We start from the raw sequence: 17,022 nt of genomic DNA on the forward strand, positions 1-17,022 counted from the left end.
GTCTGGAAGGTCGTCTGACTGTCCGGTCTAATTAGCATATCACACTTTTATTATTATAGATTGCTGCTACACCTGTTACCTTGAGCATCTATAGCAGGGGTGGGAAGGTCCAGCCCCTGAAATCATTTGGTCTGGTCCTGCCAAGGCATTAGGGGTGAGTTAATTGAATATTTGACCAAATATAGCAGGCTAATTTTGAAGTTGATACTTATATAATTTATATAATTATAAATATCCCAATGGCCCTTGGCAGAAAAAAGGTTCCCCACCCTTCCTCTGTAGAAACAGTATTTTCTGTTGAAGTGCAGTGATAAAGGAGGGAATTGCCTTGTGATAGAGAAAAGAATGACTTTATACAGATTCCTGTCAGTGATCATGAAAATTCCTTGAGTGGATTATATTCAAGATACTTTGTAAAAACACCCCCTGGACTAAAATTTCACCTTCAAATCAAACCTACCTAAGGACTTGTGTTCTGAGATTAGGCTGAAGGCAATCACATTCACGGTTACTCCTTCTCCAGCGTCTTCTGCAGACCGTTACCCAGATTTCCTTTCCCACTCATTGTTACCTGTTTTATTTTTTTCCAGTTTCTCTCTAAATGCAATCTACTCCTCAGATGCCCTGGCTAATTTATTCTAAATGTGTTTTTTTTCTGGTTATGCACCAAGTTGAGAATAGACTTCCCAGTATTTGCCCTGGTCCCACAGATCCCACTGAGTTAATAACTATGCGGCTCCTCATTCCATGTCTCACTTTTCTCCAGTAGGCATCAGAAATTAAACAAGATTGCCAATGGTAAGTCCGACAACTAATGAGAGTTAGGAGAGGAATACTGCTCTATGACTGAATTTATTAGCTATTAGTAATATCTAAGAGCCAGTGACATCACGCCAGCAATATTTGTACATTTCTGTGTATTCTAGATGAAAATTAGCCAAAATCATATGTGTATGATAGGATGATGTCTGCTTTTCTTTGAAATTCAAACTGGGACTAAGTGAACTGTAACCATTTAAAATTATGTAATCTTGGTTTAGATCAGTCTTTTCTAGATAAAGGCATTTTCAAGAGCTAATTTTTTTTCCCAGTCAATTCCTTTTTAAATGCTTTTTTAAATAATCTGAACACTAAACCTCTGACTTTACAGGGATTGTAGAAAATTTTAGGTGAAAGGTACCATACAGGTGTGTTCTCTTAAATATACTCCCAGAGATGCAGAGGTTTCTGCATCACAGGTTTCCTGGAGCCTGGATTGGATCATTCTGTCTTTAAAGCACGGATTTCAGAGTGGAAAGACATTGTTCAGAGATGACACTGAAAATTAAGTAGTCAAGCTGAAAGAAAAATATAAAATGCTGAGCAGACAAATACCAACTAGGTAGAAAGGAATTAAAGATAATAAATTATTTATTAATTTAAAAGTAAATAAGGATTACTATAGACTCAATACTTAAAGTGTCTTTATAGAATTCATGTTGAATTAGCCATCCAAAGTATATGTGAAAAATTACAGTGGCAACCACTTACTATTTTCCAAGAATGTTGATTTTGGTTTTGGAAAGCTCTGAGTATTGGATGGTTTTTCCTTTTATTGCACACTTATAACTTCTATCTATTGGTTCTTGTCTTTTAAAAAAATATCTTTATTGTTGAAAGTATTACATAGGTCCTCCTTTTTACCCCATAAAACTCTTCCAGCCCACTCTCCTCCCCTCCTCCCCTAGGCCCTCACATAAATTGGAGTATTTTTAGAAATTCAACTGGACCAGTTTAAATCAAACAGCAGGATTATCTAGACATCCTAATGTAGGGTCTTAATAGATAAGAAAAATAGCATTGTTATTTAACTATAATTGCAGACAGACTGTAATTGCTCTTAACCTTGAAATGTTTTGTAGCATTTTATACATTATCTAATTAAATAAAATTCTTCTTAAGAGACAAAAAGGCTCTTCATAGGATTATTATTGTCATTGTTGTTAGCAAGGAAATGGCACCATACCTTGGTTCAACAACCTTGGTTCTTGAGTTTTGGCTAAGAAGGAATTCAGAACCAAGACTCAAATACCAGCAAAAGTTTATTTAGACAGTCACAGAGGTAGAAGAAGAAGTGAGCCAGCTGGGCTGTGTGGGCTCATGAAACAAGTTACAGAGGGAAAAGAAGGGCCCTTGGAACTTAGGAGGAAGAGAGTAAAAGTACTTGCTGGGAAGTAGGGGGAAAGGCACAGGTGTTCTCCAGAGAGAGCAAGACCCAGCACTGGTCCTCCTCTGAGGGTTTTTATCCTTTTCTAAAGGTGGGGATCAGAGGGGAGGTCCCAGAAGAGCATCTCAATGAAATATGCATCAGTTTTTCAGGTGTATTTTCTCAGGGTCATGGTCTCTACTGATTGGTTGGCACTAGGGTAAAGGGTCATTAGTCATGTGACCCTGATGTCAGCCATGGTGTCACTTCCTCTGGTTTTGCTGCTTTTTTGGAACTGGAGCTAAAACACAACTGAGGCCTAAATGTTATCTGTAGTTTGTCTAAAACTCAGTCTCTGTGGTCAACAGACCCAAGGCTTTGTTCTTAAGATTATTTGATACAGTTCAGAACCTCTTTGTTCTGAGGATTTAGTGCTTGAGGGAGTAATTGTGCAAGGGCTTTTATGGGAATCCTGTGAGGCTATTCTTTGGGCCCCTTGTTCCTCCTCTAATGGGTCTATCACATGATTAGCCACTTGCTAGGGGAGGAAAGGTCAGGGGAGGGTCTGAATCACATGACCAGTGAGATGAAAGGTCAGGGGTCTGAACTGCATGATGAGCAGTATGCCAGAGGAGGAAGGTCACCTAGGGGGAGAGGTCTGATCTTTCCAATTTTGCTAGTTGCCAGACACCAAGGGCTTTCTGCCCTGGTGACTTTGTGTACCTGGCCTATTGTTCCTGCTCTGCTCATGCCTATCTACTGCCTCCTATACTGTCAACATATTTAACAAGCACATCTTGAGACAGGCACATAGCCAGATCTGTTGAAGGGCAAGGCCCTTGTTTTCAGTGACCTTCAAAAGCATAGTCAGGACTATGGCAGGAAAGAGCGGAAGGTTGTTTTATATTTGATGTTTATAAACATTTTGGAGCAGGACTATAAAATGTAAGGGAAACATGATGCTTTCTGAGAAAAATAAAAATGCCTTTCTCAAGCTCAAAGAACTCAGTATAAATGTGTTACTATTTTATTAAAGTCAAAGACAATAAAAAAGAAACATCATTAAACAATGAGAAGAAAAGAATTAAAAGGATTCCCACATTTTATAAGTTTATCCAGATACAAGTAACAGTTATTAATGACCAAATAGCATTCTTTCCTTGAAAATATGGGGCTTGAGGGAAATTGTCAAAAGGATGAACAAAAACCAGCAAGGCCATCACGGGTGTGTTCTATCTGAGATAGAAGAGGGGTACACTTTGTATTAGATTACAATTCAGATAATGGTCTTCACAGACAAACACCAGGGATTTCTGTTGAGACGTGCCCTGGGGACTTGAACAGCGTTTGAATCAGCGTGAGGTCTGGGTTTTTGGCCCTGCTCTAGTGTCTAAGCCTTTTATAAATGGCTCTGGTACATCAAGCTCTGGTAATCCTCCTTTTCCATGAGGAGTGGCTGCTGTTCTTTAGAGAGCTGCTTTCTCTTTCGCCGACGACGCAACAGGCTTATGAGCCCTCCCAGCATAGCAGTGAGGACAGACCCCACTACAGCTGCCCCAATGAGCCATGGCCAGATCCGCCTTGCTTGTTCTAAGTAGGGCTTAATGTAATCTTGAAAAAAGTCTGGATCTGAAATAGAAAGACATTCAAGGTTTTACAATTGTTGTGGTCATCATCATCATCGTCATCATCACCCTTGCATAATACTTTGGAGCCAGATGTTTGAGTTTGAAAGTCAGCCCTGCTACTTACCAGCTGTAAGAGCTTAGGGGGGTTATACCTATATTCCTATGCCTTAGTGTCTTTATCAGAAAAATAGGAAAGCAATAATATCACCTTGTTGGAATGTTTTAGAGTATATAGATAATATATAATCTGTAAATTACACAGTGCCTGTCCCCAAGACAGTTGACTAAAACTCTTTGAGCTATTTATTCTGCTATTTGTCTCCATATTTCTAAATTAGAAGCAAATATTACTATCTCTTAATTATCAAGTTTATATCTGGAATTCCTCAAATGTAAATAATGAGTTTGGTTCTCTTACAACTTTTAAAAATTTTTTAAATTCTCTATTGTGAAAGTGTTACATATGTATTCTTTTTCCCCATTGACCTCTCCCCACCCGCTCCCACCCCCAGCACTTGCCTTCACCTCCCTACTGTCTGTGTCCATTGGTTATGCTTATATGCATGCGTACAAGCCCTTTGATCGATCTCCTACTGCCTCTTCCCACCCTCCCCTGCCTTCCCTCTGAGGTTTGTCAGTCTGTTCAATGCTTCTCTTATAACTTCTTTTTTTCTTTTTTTGATCTTTTCAATATAAAAATATCATGATTTTTATTATTTTTAGTATTTAGATATTATTCACAGTTGAACCAAGTATTATGCTATGATTACATTTCCATTCTTACATTATTTTTCCTGGGAGTTAATAGTTTATGGTATCCTTTTGTTTGATTTTAAAGTACCCATCACTATTTATAAGATACTCTAACATATTCTACATCCATTTTGTAATACAAAGGAAAGAAGAGTGCATATTGGGCTTCACCTTGCAGCAAATTATGGCTATGTGACTCAAGTGTTGAGCAAAAGTAATATATGCAACTTTTGGGTAGTTTCCTTAAAAAGAAATGGTACGCCTCTTTATTTTTGCTTAGCTGGAATGCGGTTAGTGTGTTGGTGAGCCAACATGGACCATGTGGTCCAGGTTAAACCCTAGGTCTTGTGGAACTAGAGGAAAGAAGTGTCTCTGGTTCCTGAAATTATAAAGCGGATACTGGAGAACATACCAGGACTGTTATTTGAGCAATACATTAATTTACTTAAGTCTTGGATATTTGAAACTAGATCTGCTCCCTCTCCCCACCTTCCCACCCTTGCTGATGCAGGAACTATAACCTTCCTTTATGACCTATTTCCTTGGCTAGAGACAGTTCATATGCGGTGGACCATTAGCTTAAGATGGGCCAATCAGAATCATTACTCAGAATTCACTGTGCTGTGATTGCGAGTCTGGTGGCTCAGGAGCTGATGACAGACTTCTCAACATGTGGAAGACAGGATGAAGTCAACACACTCCCAAAAGCAGAGACCAGAGTCGGAGAATAACAATAGTCAGAGAATGAGAGAGGCAGTCTTTAGGGTGCTTCGTTCCCTGCTTCTCCCTGTCCCTCAGTATGGGTCTAATTTCTGCCTTTCCTTGAATGTTATAAACCAGTAAATTCCCTTTTCATCTAAGCTCATTCCTATGGAGTTTTTGCCTTTTGAATTTCAAGAGGTTCTAATTATTTTTAAAAGTTAATTATATGCCTACTACAATAAAGACAGAGAAGTATCTTCACATATTCTGGAGTTACAATTATAGGTAAGACATATAAAGTAGAAATAAGATCCACAAACCAAGGAGAAAAGGAATTTTTGTTTAATAAACTAATCTTAGAAAGAATGGGTAGGAACATGAAGTAAAATTTAAAATGAGAGTCTCACTGTTACCCATAAACTTAGTAAGGCTCAGAAAAATTGAAACAGGGATATTGTTTTTTAATCGGGAATTTATTAAAAACTAATTGTATACTAAAGCCCAGTATTCATTCACAGAAGATAAAAGTGCAGCTCCTGCGGTGTGAGTGGGGCTAAAGGGCTAAAACCCTGTCCACTGCTGCTGGCTTCTCCCCGGGCACTGTCCTTTAGCCCGCTGTCACTAAGACACCTCTAAAACACCTTAGAACTTACTAAGCATAATTTGAACAATATAGCAATTTAGTGTTTCTTCTCATCAGGAAGGGACAATCACTTGCAAATGGCACACATGAGGTAAATTATTAAAGAAGATTTATAAGTTGGAATTATAGTAATTTAAACAATGGAAGCAAACAAAGGTAAAAGAAAAAAAATTAAAATGTGAAAACTTTATTCATCAGTTTTTAATGTATTTTAAAATTATTTTGAAAGTGGGACTGCAAATGCTTAACATATGTTGCTATTAGTCACTTTAATATATAGTGCATTGAAGATATCTGACAAAATGCAGAGTAAATAGAGGTTACATAGCAAATATGATTTCCTTTCCTTTATTTTAAAAAATTTAACTAGAAATAAATAATAAATGCTGTTGAGCCCTTACTACGACTTGAGTCTCCTCTTCCTTTACTCCTCCAATGGGTTTGGTTTTCTTTCGGTAAAAGGTACCCATTTGGACATGAGGAAAGGAGCAATGAGGTGGAACATGTGTGTAAAAGACATGTGTGGATTAAGGAGAACCTTCTCTTCCATGGAGTAATGGAGAGATAATTGGTTTGGAATATAATATTTGCCACTTACTAGCTTTGTGACTTAAAATCAGTCACTTTATCTTTCTGGTCTCAATTGACTCACCTACCAAACAGAATATAAATGACATAGCAATTTATTTTCCCTGCTGTCTCATATCACTAGATTTCACTGTATAAGAAAAGCAACCATGAGGTTCCTTCTGTGTCTGGCCCTGCTCCTATTGTTACTATCTCAGTGAATTACATCATCATTCATTATTTTCACAGCCCAGAAAGCTTAAAGGCAACCCTAGTGTGTCGTTCCTTCTCACCTCATATAAAAATCCTTTTTTCAAGTTATGTACATTTCCTTTTCAAAATAATATCAAATTCTTTAGTGCCTTCTGCCTCCTTTCCTACCACCACCACTGCAAGCCAAACTGCCTTCATCTCTCGCGTGGACACTTACAATAGTGTTTTCACTGGCCTCCCTAAATATGCTTTGCTACTGCTACAAACTTTCTATATGCTGCAGGGACAGTGATCTTTTGTAAACAGACCATGATCTGTTTAAAATTTATTAAGGCTTCCAGTATTCTAACATTATGGCCAAAATCCACAATCAAGAGGAGCCCTTTATCAAATAATTAATTCTTCCTCTCACACTGATATCCTCTGAAATGTCGCTTTGTTGATCTCTTGAATTGGGACATCTCTAAATGAGTCATTAGGTAAGTAGTTGTTTAAGGCCTTTCTATTCCATTAGAATGTAAGCTCTGTACAGATAGAGGCTGTGTTATTTGACACTGTCTCTACAGTATCTAAGACTACATCTTGTTCAAGGTAGTTATTAAACATATGTATGCAGAAAGGATAAATAAATCAATAAAACCTCTTAGAAAAAAACTAGTGTAATAGAAGACTGGACACATGTAAAAATACATATCTAAAAATGACCTGGGTGTTAAGGGGGATGACATTTTTCTAACAAGCTTTACTTATATTGGTTAAGAGATACCACTCTTCATGATAAATATCACTTACACTCAAACTAATTAATTGATTTCACTCCATACCAGATACCAGTTGGTACTTAGGAAAAGCTTTCAAGATATCAATTCTGATCTTGTAGGGCTCCCAGCCAAGGTGGAGAAGGGAAATATTTATTCTTAGGAAAATAGCCATGTAACTCTAATAAAGGAATGAATAAACATGGCTACATATATGTATAAATGATTTGATATATGTGAGTTTGACAGATGAATAAATAGCATCAGAATTTAGTCAGAAAGAAGAGCATATTCAAAAACACGAGTCAATGAAAGAGTCTGGCATGTTCTAAAATGGAAATCATAAAATCCTAAGTGGTGACTCTTTGGAAAGCCATTATCAATATGCTGCCCTCATTATGTACTATGGGTATTTACACAAGAAAGGGAATGCATTACATGAGATTCCCCTCTTTTTGACCCACTCCCCTTACCACACCTCCACAGTTTGCAAAATCCCCTGTTCTCTTAAGGTTTTCAAAGATATGATCTTCTCTGCCAGCCATTTCAGCATGCCTTCCATTGGCTATGATATTCAGATAAATCAAAATAGGTCAGTTGAACTCACATCTGTTCAACTAGTGGTTCCCTGAAGGAGAGGAAAAGGGTAAAATGCACATTCTTTTGTTGGCCCTAAAGTGTGGTTCTGCTATGCCACATACTGGATGGCCTAGGACAAGTTGTTTATATTCTTTAAGCCTCTGTTTTCTCACCTTGAAAAGGAAAAAGAAATAACAGTACCTACTTATTAGTATAGTTATAAACGTTAAAGGAAACAATGTACACAGCCACCTAGAGGAGTTCTTGGAACATAAAAAAGCACTATGTGTTAGCTACTGTGGAATAACTACATTTAGCTCCTCAGTGTAATTTCCCATAATTCATACTCCTCAAATAAGGGAATTTAGCACTCGATACATATGATATCACTTTCCACCTTTGTTCCCTGCTCCTTTTTACCTGCAACCTTCCTGCTATTCCTTCAAGGCCTTGTCTTGTCTTTCTAGATGGAACTACTCAGAAGTCATTGTTTTCTTCTCTGTGAAGGTTGTGACTCTTTTACTACACTTAACACAGCCTGTGTTTCATGCTTTCTTGCACAATTGTCTGACTTTCACATTGAATTTAGAGTTCTTTGAAGTCTGGAACTAGGTCAGTCATTATGTCCCTAAAATCTAGCGCAAGAGGTAAGAAGTTGATAAAAGTCACTCATTTGTTCATTTTATTCATTTTTGTTTTCACAAATTATCAATAAATATAATAAAATGTCAGTGCTTATTGAATACATCTTACCCACAAACCACATGCTGTTTTATAGCTTTTGGATGTTGACCTTCTTAGAGTGGAAGCATTGTGTAGTACAGTGTTGATATCAGACTCCTCCACATGTTGGTGTTTAATATTGGGAAAGTCACTTAAATTCTCTTCATATTAGTATCCTCACTTCTTGTAGTGATAATGATACTTACCTAATATAAGGTTGGTTAATGCATGTATGGAAGCTGCATGTAGTAAGCTCTCGAGTGAGGGGAGATATTACTATCTGTTCATTATCAAGGAGTTACTGATATAGATCTACTAAAAAAGAGTATTTAAAACTCAGATCTAATTACAATTCTAGAGTTTTATATCTCTGTCTTAATCATAGCATATTATTATTATTACTAGAGGCCCGGTGCATGAAATTAATGCATGGGTGTGTGTGTGTGTCCCTCAGCCCAGTCTGCACCCTCTCCAATCTGGGACCCCTCGAGGGATGTCCAACTGCCCATTTAGCCCCATCCCACTGAGGACTGCTGGATCCCAACCGCTCACCTGCCTGCCTAATTACCCCTAACCGCTTCTGCCTGCCAACCTCATCACCCCCTAACCATTCCCCTGCCGACATGGTCACCCCTAACTGTTCTCCCCTGGTGGCCTGGTCACCCCTGACTGCCCTCCCCTGCAGGCCTGGGCCCCCCCCAACTACCCTTCCCTGCAGGCCTGGGGTCCCCCCCCAACTGCCCTCCCCTTCAGGCCTGGTCCCTCCCAACTCCCCTCCCCTACAGGCCTGGGTCGCCCCCAACTGCCCTTCACTGCAGGCCTGGGTCCTCCTCAACTGTCCTCCCCTGCAGGACTGGTTGCCCCCAACTGCCTTCCTCTGCTGGCCTGGTCACCCCTAATTGCTCTCCCCTGCTGGCCTGATCGCCTACAACTGTGTTCCCCTGCTGGCCATCTTATGGTGGCCATCTTGTGTCCACATGGGGGTGACCATCTTTGACCACATGGGGGTGGCCATCTTGTGTGTTGGATTGATTGTCAATTTGCATATTACATCTTTATTATATAGAATTTGGGTTTAAACAATAAAATGTCCAGATTTTTTCTTGGTGACCCAGCAGGAAGTTCCCAAAGATTACTTCAAAACTGCTACATGCAGTAGGCTCCTTAATCAAAACATCTGTATGAGATATTCTGATCCCAGTATTTCAGGTTAAAAACTGAGATTCATGGACTTGAAGTCACACAACAGTCAGCAGCTAGTCATATTTCAAGCCCATTTTCCCCACTGATTTTAATTCTAGTCTCTTTCCATGGCTTTCATGTATGAAATGTCTATTAAGCAGAATGAATATGAGTTGAAACACCCTTGGAACTTGGTTCATGTAATAATACATTGGTAATAAGTTTAGGGCTGTAATGCACTTTCCCAATTTAAAGCATTTAGTGATAACATTGTACAAACATAAGGTTTTGTATTCTCGCAAAAAGAAATCGGTCACACTTTATTCAGCAATTTATGTGAAAGAAATTAAACTTTACCAGAATCTTGTAGGTAGCTATAGTCATAGCCCAGGTCTCTGGATGAAATAAAGAAATCACCATTTCTGTAGAGGGGTATAAAAGGAACCATGTAGGACTCCCGGTTATGTCCAATGGGTGCGTTGGTTGCTGGATAAACTTCTTGAAGAGGACGGTACCTTCGAAGCCATTGCTCAAAAATACTGCAGAGGAAAGGATTGTTCAGACTCATAAACATATTATTTATAAAGGAAATATTTGGATTTCTTAAAGTAAAATAACAAGACATATCTTAAAATCCCAAGACATGGAAAGATGCCAAAGACATTTTTCATTTTTTGAAAGTATTCTGTAAAGCACCATTTCATGCTGTCAGGCCCTGATGAAACTCATTCGTTTGAAAGAAATATTAGAGAAAACTTTGAAACAGGAATTTTTTTAGAAGATAAATGAAACTTACATGACAAGTTTAGATCCTTCAGAATGCTGCAGAACAAGGGTAATTATTGGTTGAGTGACAATTGAGTCATAGTTATAAATTAAATATGTTCCCGTGTCAAAGAAAGTTAGCCCAAAGAAAGTATGTGCAAAACTAAATTGAAATTCATAATGGAATTGTTAATTATTGGTCATTTTTTTTTTTTTGGTCATGGTGGGGGACCTTTCATTATTTCAACCTTCTTGTTATGCTTAGTGATGTATATGCTTAATGAATCTTGGAGGAGAAAAAGCTCATTTCCCATGAGAGGCTAAAAATACTTACTTAGTTTCCCAACTCCTCCTAAGCTAGAGTTTGACCACATGATCAATAATCAGCCAATAAGACATACCCATCCAAGACTTTAAAACAACACATACTGATACAAAGAAGCAAGGAGTATTGAAAAACAGGTGAGTAGTGGTCAGTGGCCATTGCAATAACAACATCCAGTTTTTAGGGTCAGCAAGGCCAGATGTACCAGGAAAGTTACTGTCCAGGGGTACCCTCTGTTCTCTAGTATCATTTTGGCAGATGACTTGGCTGCTGCCCTCCTCCCTTATTCCCACCTGTTTTTGAACCTGCTTCTCCATAATTTCTTGACCTATCCAGTATCCTCTCAGCAAAGTCTTTTCCTGTGTAAATCCGGGAAGTTAGTTATTCTTGCATTCAATTAAAAACTCTGGAGCAATAGCTAAATTATTAAGAGACCACAAAGGTCCAGTAAGAATGAAGTAGAAGCTGAAGCTCTAGCAGAATTTACAGTGGGTCATTAGTAGTGTGACAAGGAGAATGCCTTTGGATTATCAGGCTATGTAACACGGAAGGAAGAACACTAAATCTAGTGTCAGAGAACTCCCAAGAGTGATAGCTCTGTGGTTTAAGAACTGTATGACTTTAAGCAAATCACTGAAACTCATGGAGACTTAACCTTCTCATCCTTAAAATCAAAGTAATAATATTTGTCCTATCCATTTCCAAAGGGATTATTCGAGGTGATGGTTTTTATGAAAGTGAAAAATAAGTAAGCTGTTTTTACTTAGTCTAAAGTAGGAGGTAAAAGGCTAGTACATGATCAAAGGGTGGAGTCTTTTAGGAATGTGATGCTTTGAAACAGAAATTTAAAAAAAATTTCAAAAACTCCCACACACACATTTTGAACAGTTTGAAAGACAATAAAGAAGGGAAGAAGGAGGCCAGACAGCAAGAGTGGTGACCATTTTTCTGTGATGGAAACACTGATATTTGCATAGGGACTCTGACTTCAAATGCTAGTTCTGGTCAAAGTTGATTTTTAATTGTGAATTAACTGAGGTATCCGCAGACCACAGATAGACACTGAAAATATCCATTGCTCCCTAAATTGCTCAATTATTAAATACTAGTAGCCCATTTGCAGGAAGAATCCTGCAAGTGGCCGCGTGGGCTGCTGCTGCCGCTGCCGTTGCGGCCGCCATGCCTGCACCTGAACGCAGCTGCTGCCAGCCCCGCCCCGCCCCGGCTTTCCCTCTGGCAGCCACCTTGCTTTCCGCTTTTCCTCCCTCTTCCTTCTAAGTTGTCTTCAGTCTTCACGCCTCCCTCTCTCAGTGTATGCAAATTAACCGCCATATTTGTTGGGTAATTTGCATACTCACCCTGATTGGCTGGTGGGCGTGACTTTGACTGGTGGGAGTGGGTTGGGCATAGCAACAGTGCGGTCAATTTGCATATTACTATTTTATTAGGTAGGATGTTGACTGAGTACCTACCATATGTCAAGTTTTGGAGAAACATGAAACACTACAAACCTGAGTTTTGTTGGTTGTGACAAGGGAAACTTGTAAAATTACTTAACCTGTTTGACTTTCCTTTTCTGCATCTTCAAAATGAGAATAATATTTATGACATGAAAGTATTCTGAGAATTAATTAAAATAACCTAGGATACATGACTGAGTGCTTGACAAATGGTGAGCAGAAACTGTCATCATCCTTCTTTCTCCTCCTCATTATTAATGTTATACTGGAGAACTTTCCAATTGGTGAGAGACATGAGACATGCTATAACAGAGATGCTAAAGCCATGTATATATGAGCTGGATGTTTAAGAATGGTTATTATTTTGCTGGACAGAAATGTGAAAGGAGAGGATTCAAGAAGATTTGTTGTTCTATGTGTGCCTCTGTTAGCTACAGTAATTAGAAACTGGCTTAAAAAATAAACCCCCAATTCTGTTCAAGTCCTAAAATGTTATGAATTAGTCTTTTTGTTTTAACTTCTACATTGTTCTATTCACAAGCATTATTTATTCATAATACAGGGTTGGGCAAAAGTAGGTTTATAGTTGTGAGTATACGAAACCAGAGGTTAGTCTTGCATTATTATTTATTCACTACTGTATTATTTTTTATACGAACAGCTATAAACCTACTTTTGCCCCATCCTATATACAGTTCAAAGAAATATAAACAAGCAAAAAAGAGAACAACAAAAAATTACATTTAATTGCTCCATATTTTGTTATATCTAGTTTTAAAACTATGTATATATAACATTATATTTTAACAAAAATAATTATACTATAGATAATGTTTTAGAAGGCATTTTATTTGTACTAGACAGTGTTTAATCAATGTTTATTGGTATTCAAGTGGTAATAAATCTATTTTTTAATGGGAAGGAGGTTCTCTGATAATTAATCTTTCCCCCACCCCTATTAAACTGACTGATTTAGAAACAGCCCAATATACAATGAGCTAATAGACAAGGGCTCAAGGCAAAAATTGTGCCTTTTGTCAATTGAGAAAAATGACTACTATAGTTCAATTTATAAATCTTGCTTCTGCCAAGAAATAAAAAATTCTTTACCTAGATAAGACAAGGACATCAATTCTTAGCACCAAAAGGTTTAATAGATGAAATCATTAATGTGCTCACCCACCTTATCAACCTTTTAAAATGAAGGTATTAATCTTGATTAAATTCTTCATTGGTGGTTCTCATCATTGGTTAATTTCATTGAACCATGTCTAAAGTGGCTCACTTTGGAATACTAATGTTTAACTTGGATAATCACACTGCCATTTTTTGGGGGGAAATATCCTCTTACCAAAGATTCATTTAAACTAGGGAGACCTCATTTAGTCTCCAGATTCTGGGAAAGTCTTTGATGGTATCTTAAATCAAGATTTGAAGAATGAGTATTTAGAGAAATGGTAGAGGTGTTCCAGAAGACTAGAATATATTTTGCAAAGGGTTTTTGATGAGAGGTACATAATAAGTTCAAGAAACTAAAAACTGACCATTATGTCGATGGAGAATAAGGAGAAAATCATTCAAAATGAGGCTACAGAGAATAATAGGACCTGAATCATGAAGGGTAGCGGATCCCACATGAGAAATATTTGTAGTTTTTCCTAAGAGTAGTAGGAAGCCACTGTTTGTATCTGGGGAGGTGGGTATTAACATAAACAGATCATAATTTAAAAAAAATATATATATATATTTATATATATATTATATTTTTTTTTTCATTGATTTCAGAGAGAAAGGGAGAGGGAGAGGGAGATAGAAACATCAATGATGAGAGAGAATCATTGATCGGCTGCCTTCTGCACACCCCCACTGGGGATTGAACCTGCAACTCAGGCACGGCACGTGCCCTTGACCAGAATCAAATCCGGGACACTTCAGTCTGAAGGCCCACTCTCTATCCACTGAGCCAAACCAACTAGGGCACAGACCATAATTTTTAAAAGATTACAACAGATTGCATTGTGGAGAAGAGCTGATGGGCACTAATAGTTGATGTGCATGGAATAAGGAAACCAGTGAGAATACTATGTTTAGGCAAAGAGATGATGTGTGGCTATCTAAGCAGTACAGCTGAAGGAGGAGATGTCCCAGAAAACTCCATGTTTTCTGGCTTATGTTGTGAGAAAAAATATTTTTATTTCCAAAGATGTAGCTCGCTGGAGAAGTGTTAACATCCTGAGCGTTGATGTGCTGTGCTTGAAAAATTCCAGTGGTGATGTCAGGTTGGCGGCTGGATATTTGGGTCTGGATTTCAAAGCAAGATTTACTCTGGAAATATAAATTGAGACCCTATCAGCCTGTGGTAAATAAGTGAAGCTATGAGCGCAGGAAGACAATAAAAATATAAGAAAATATGGGGTTATTTTTCTCAGATGTCATCTTTCTGAAAAACCAAGGTAGGTGAAGTGATAATCACATTGTCTTTGAAAAGTACACCTAGGGATGTCCCCAGAAATCCAGGCAAAATTCTAGTTACTCAAAACATACTGAGTGGATTCCTATCTTTTCACTTCTTTTCCATTATTTTTTTCATCCCTATAGCCCTAGTTTTGAAACATATATCCGTTGAATCAAACCTTAATTAATAAATGACAATAAGTATCTTCATTTAAACTTAGAGAACTCCTTCAAAGCCTCTCAAGTTAAAGAAATCTACTCGTGTAGAATGGGGATGGAACTATTTATTTTAACATAGTTATGAGAACCAAAATGAAATAAAGTAAAAAGTAGAATAATAACACTTAAGGATAAAATGAAAGAATATTCATAAAGTGCTTGGCCTAGTTCCTGAAAGGTAGTAATTTATGTTTTCTTTCCTTCCAAACCCCTCATTTTACAGAGTAAATAATTCTAATCTAAACATCACAGGTAGTTAGTAACACAACCAAGACTGGAATTGAGTGGTCTATTGCTAATTTTAGGAAATGCACTTGCCTTCTGTGTGTTTACATAAGGTGATGGAAGTGTTTGCTCTGAAGTTGTGAGAATGTATGTGTTTCTACCAAGGACTGATGTGCAGATTATATTTCTCAAAGGCAACTTGGAAGGGGCTGTGCTTGACCTTCATCTTGAAATGCAAGCGCTTTGTGCGTTAATTACACAGTAATTACCAAAAATGTTCCTTTGCTCTAAGGACTCACAGGGCTCACAGTTTATACTCAGGGAACAGAGATGAATACAATACAAAAAGATCAGGAAAGGGTGTGCAGGAGCCTAGCAAATACAACTAAAGAGAGAGTGGAAACAAAAGAAACAAGTAGGCAGAAAAAGAGGAACAGAGAAAGAGTAGATAGCATCTGAGTGGGGAATGGGTGGTGTATTAATCAGAATTTTTCAGAAAAACCAAGCCACAAGAGAGGAGGGAGGGAAGAAGAGAGGGAGGGAGGGAGGGAGGGAGGGAGAGAGGGAGGGAGGGAGAGAAAGAAAGAGAGAGAGAGAGAAGGAGAGAGTCACACAGGGAAAGAAGCACAATCCTATCTAATAATAGACAAATATGCAAATTGACCGTACCTCCGACACACCCACAAGCCACACCCACCATCCAATCAGAGCAAGTATGCAAATTAACCCAAACCAAGATGGCTACAGCCACAGAGAGCAAGGTTTCCTAGGTAACAGAGGAAGCCAAGCTTTCTGCCAGCCGTTGCAGGCCTAAGCCTCCACTCAAGCTACAAAGTTTCAATTATAGAAGGTAAACAAATTCAAACAAATGGCGGCAGAATGGAGCTTGAGAGAGCAGGCCAGGGTTGCCGCCGGCAACAGGGGAAGCAAAGCTTTCTGCACACCCTGGCCGGGCCCACCAGCTTAAGGCAACAAAGTTTCAATTATAACCCCAACACAAATAGCTGCGGGCCTCTGAGGGAGCCCCAGGCTTGGCTCCGCTCCAGGCTACAAAGTTTCAATTGTAGAAGGAAAATAAATTCCAGATACCAGGGCCTCCGCTTGCATTGCAAACCACCACAGGCAACTCTTTCAGGCCGCCCCACACCCCAAGGGAACCCCCACCTGATCCGGGACGCCCTTCAGGGCAAACCAGCTGGCCCCCACCCGTGCACCAGGCCTCTATCCTATCTAATAAAAGAGTAATATTCAGATTGACCATCACTCCAATACACAAGATGGCTGCCCCGATGTGGTCAAAGATCCTGCCCCCATGTGGACACAAGATGGCCACCACAAGATGGTCAGCAGGAGAAGGCAGTTGGGAGGCACCCGGCCTGCAAAGGAGGGCAGTTGGAGGTGATCAACCCTGCAGGAGAGGGCAGTTAGGGGTAACCAGGCTGGCAGAGGAGGGAAGTTGGGGGCAAACAGGCTGGCAGCAGAGTGGTTATGGGGTGATCAGGCTGGCAGGCAGAAGCGGTTAGGGGCAATCAGGAAGGCAGGAAGGCAAGCAGTTGGGAGCCAGCAGTCCTGGATTGTGAGAGGGATGTCCGACTGCCTGTTTAGGCCCGATCCCGGATCGGGCCTAAACGGGCAGTCGGA

At 39.0% G+C, this 17,022-nt stretch overlaps 1 protein-coding gene across 1 annotated transcript in view; it reads right to left on the minus strand.

The window, feature by feature from the left end:
* Positions 1-3,584: 3,584 nt before the first annotated feature.
* The window catches only part of TYR (tyrosinase), a 69,123-nt gene continuing 55,685 nt past the window's right edge, over positions 3,585-17,022 (minus strand). The window contains exons 4-5 of the mRNA XM_008153615.3: positions 10,291-10,472; positions 3,585-3,814 (exon numbers count right to left, since the gene is read on the minus strand). Coding sequence (XP_008151837.2) covers positions 3,585-3,814; positions 10,291-10,472 — 412 coding nt within the window. The remainder of the gene's footprint in view (positions 3,815-10,290; positions 10,473-17,022) is intronic.

The sequence above is a fragment of the Eptesicus fuscus genome, chromosome 13 (assembly GCF_027574615.1).
Source record: "Eptesicus fuscus isolate TK198812 chromosome 13, DD_ASM_mEF_20220401, whole genome shotgun sequence".
Lineage (NCBI taxonomy): Eukaryota > Metazoa > Chordata > Mammalia > Chiroptera > Vespertilionidae > Eptesicus > Eptesicus fuscus.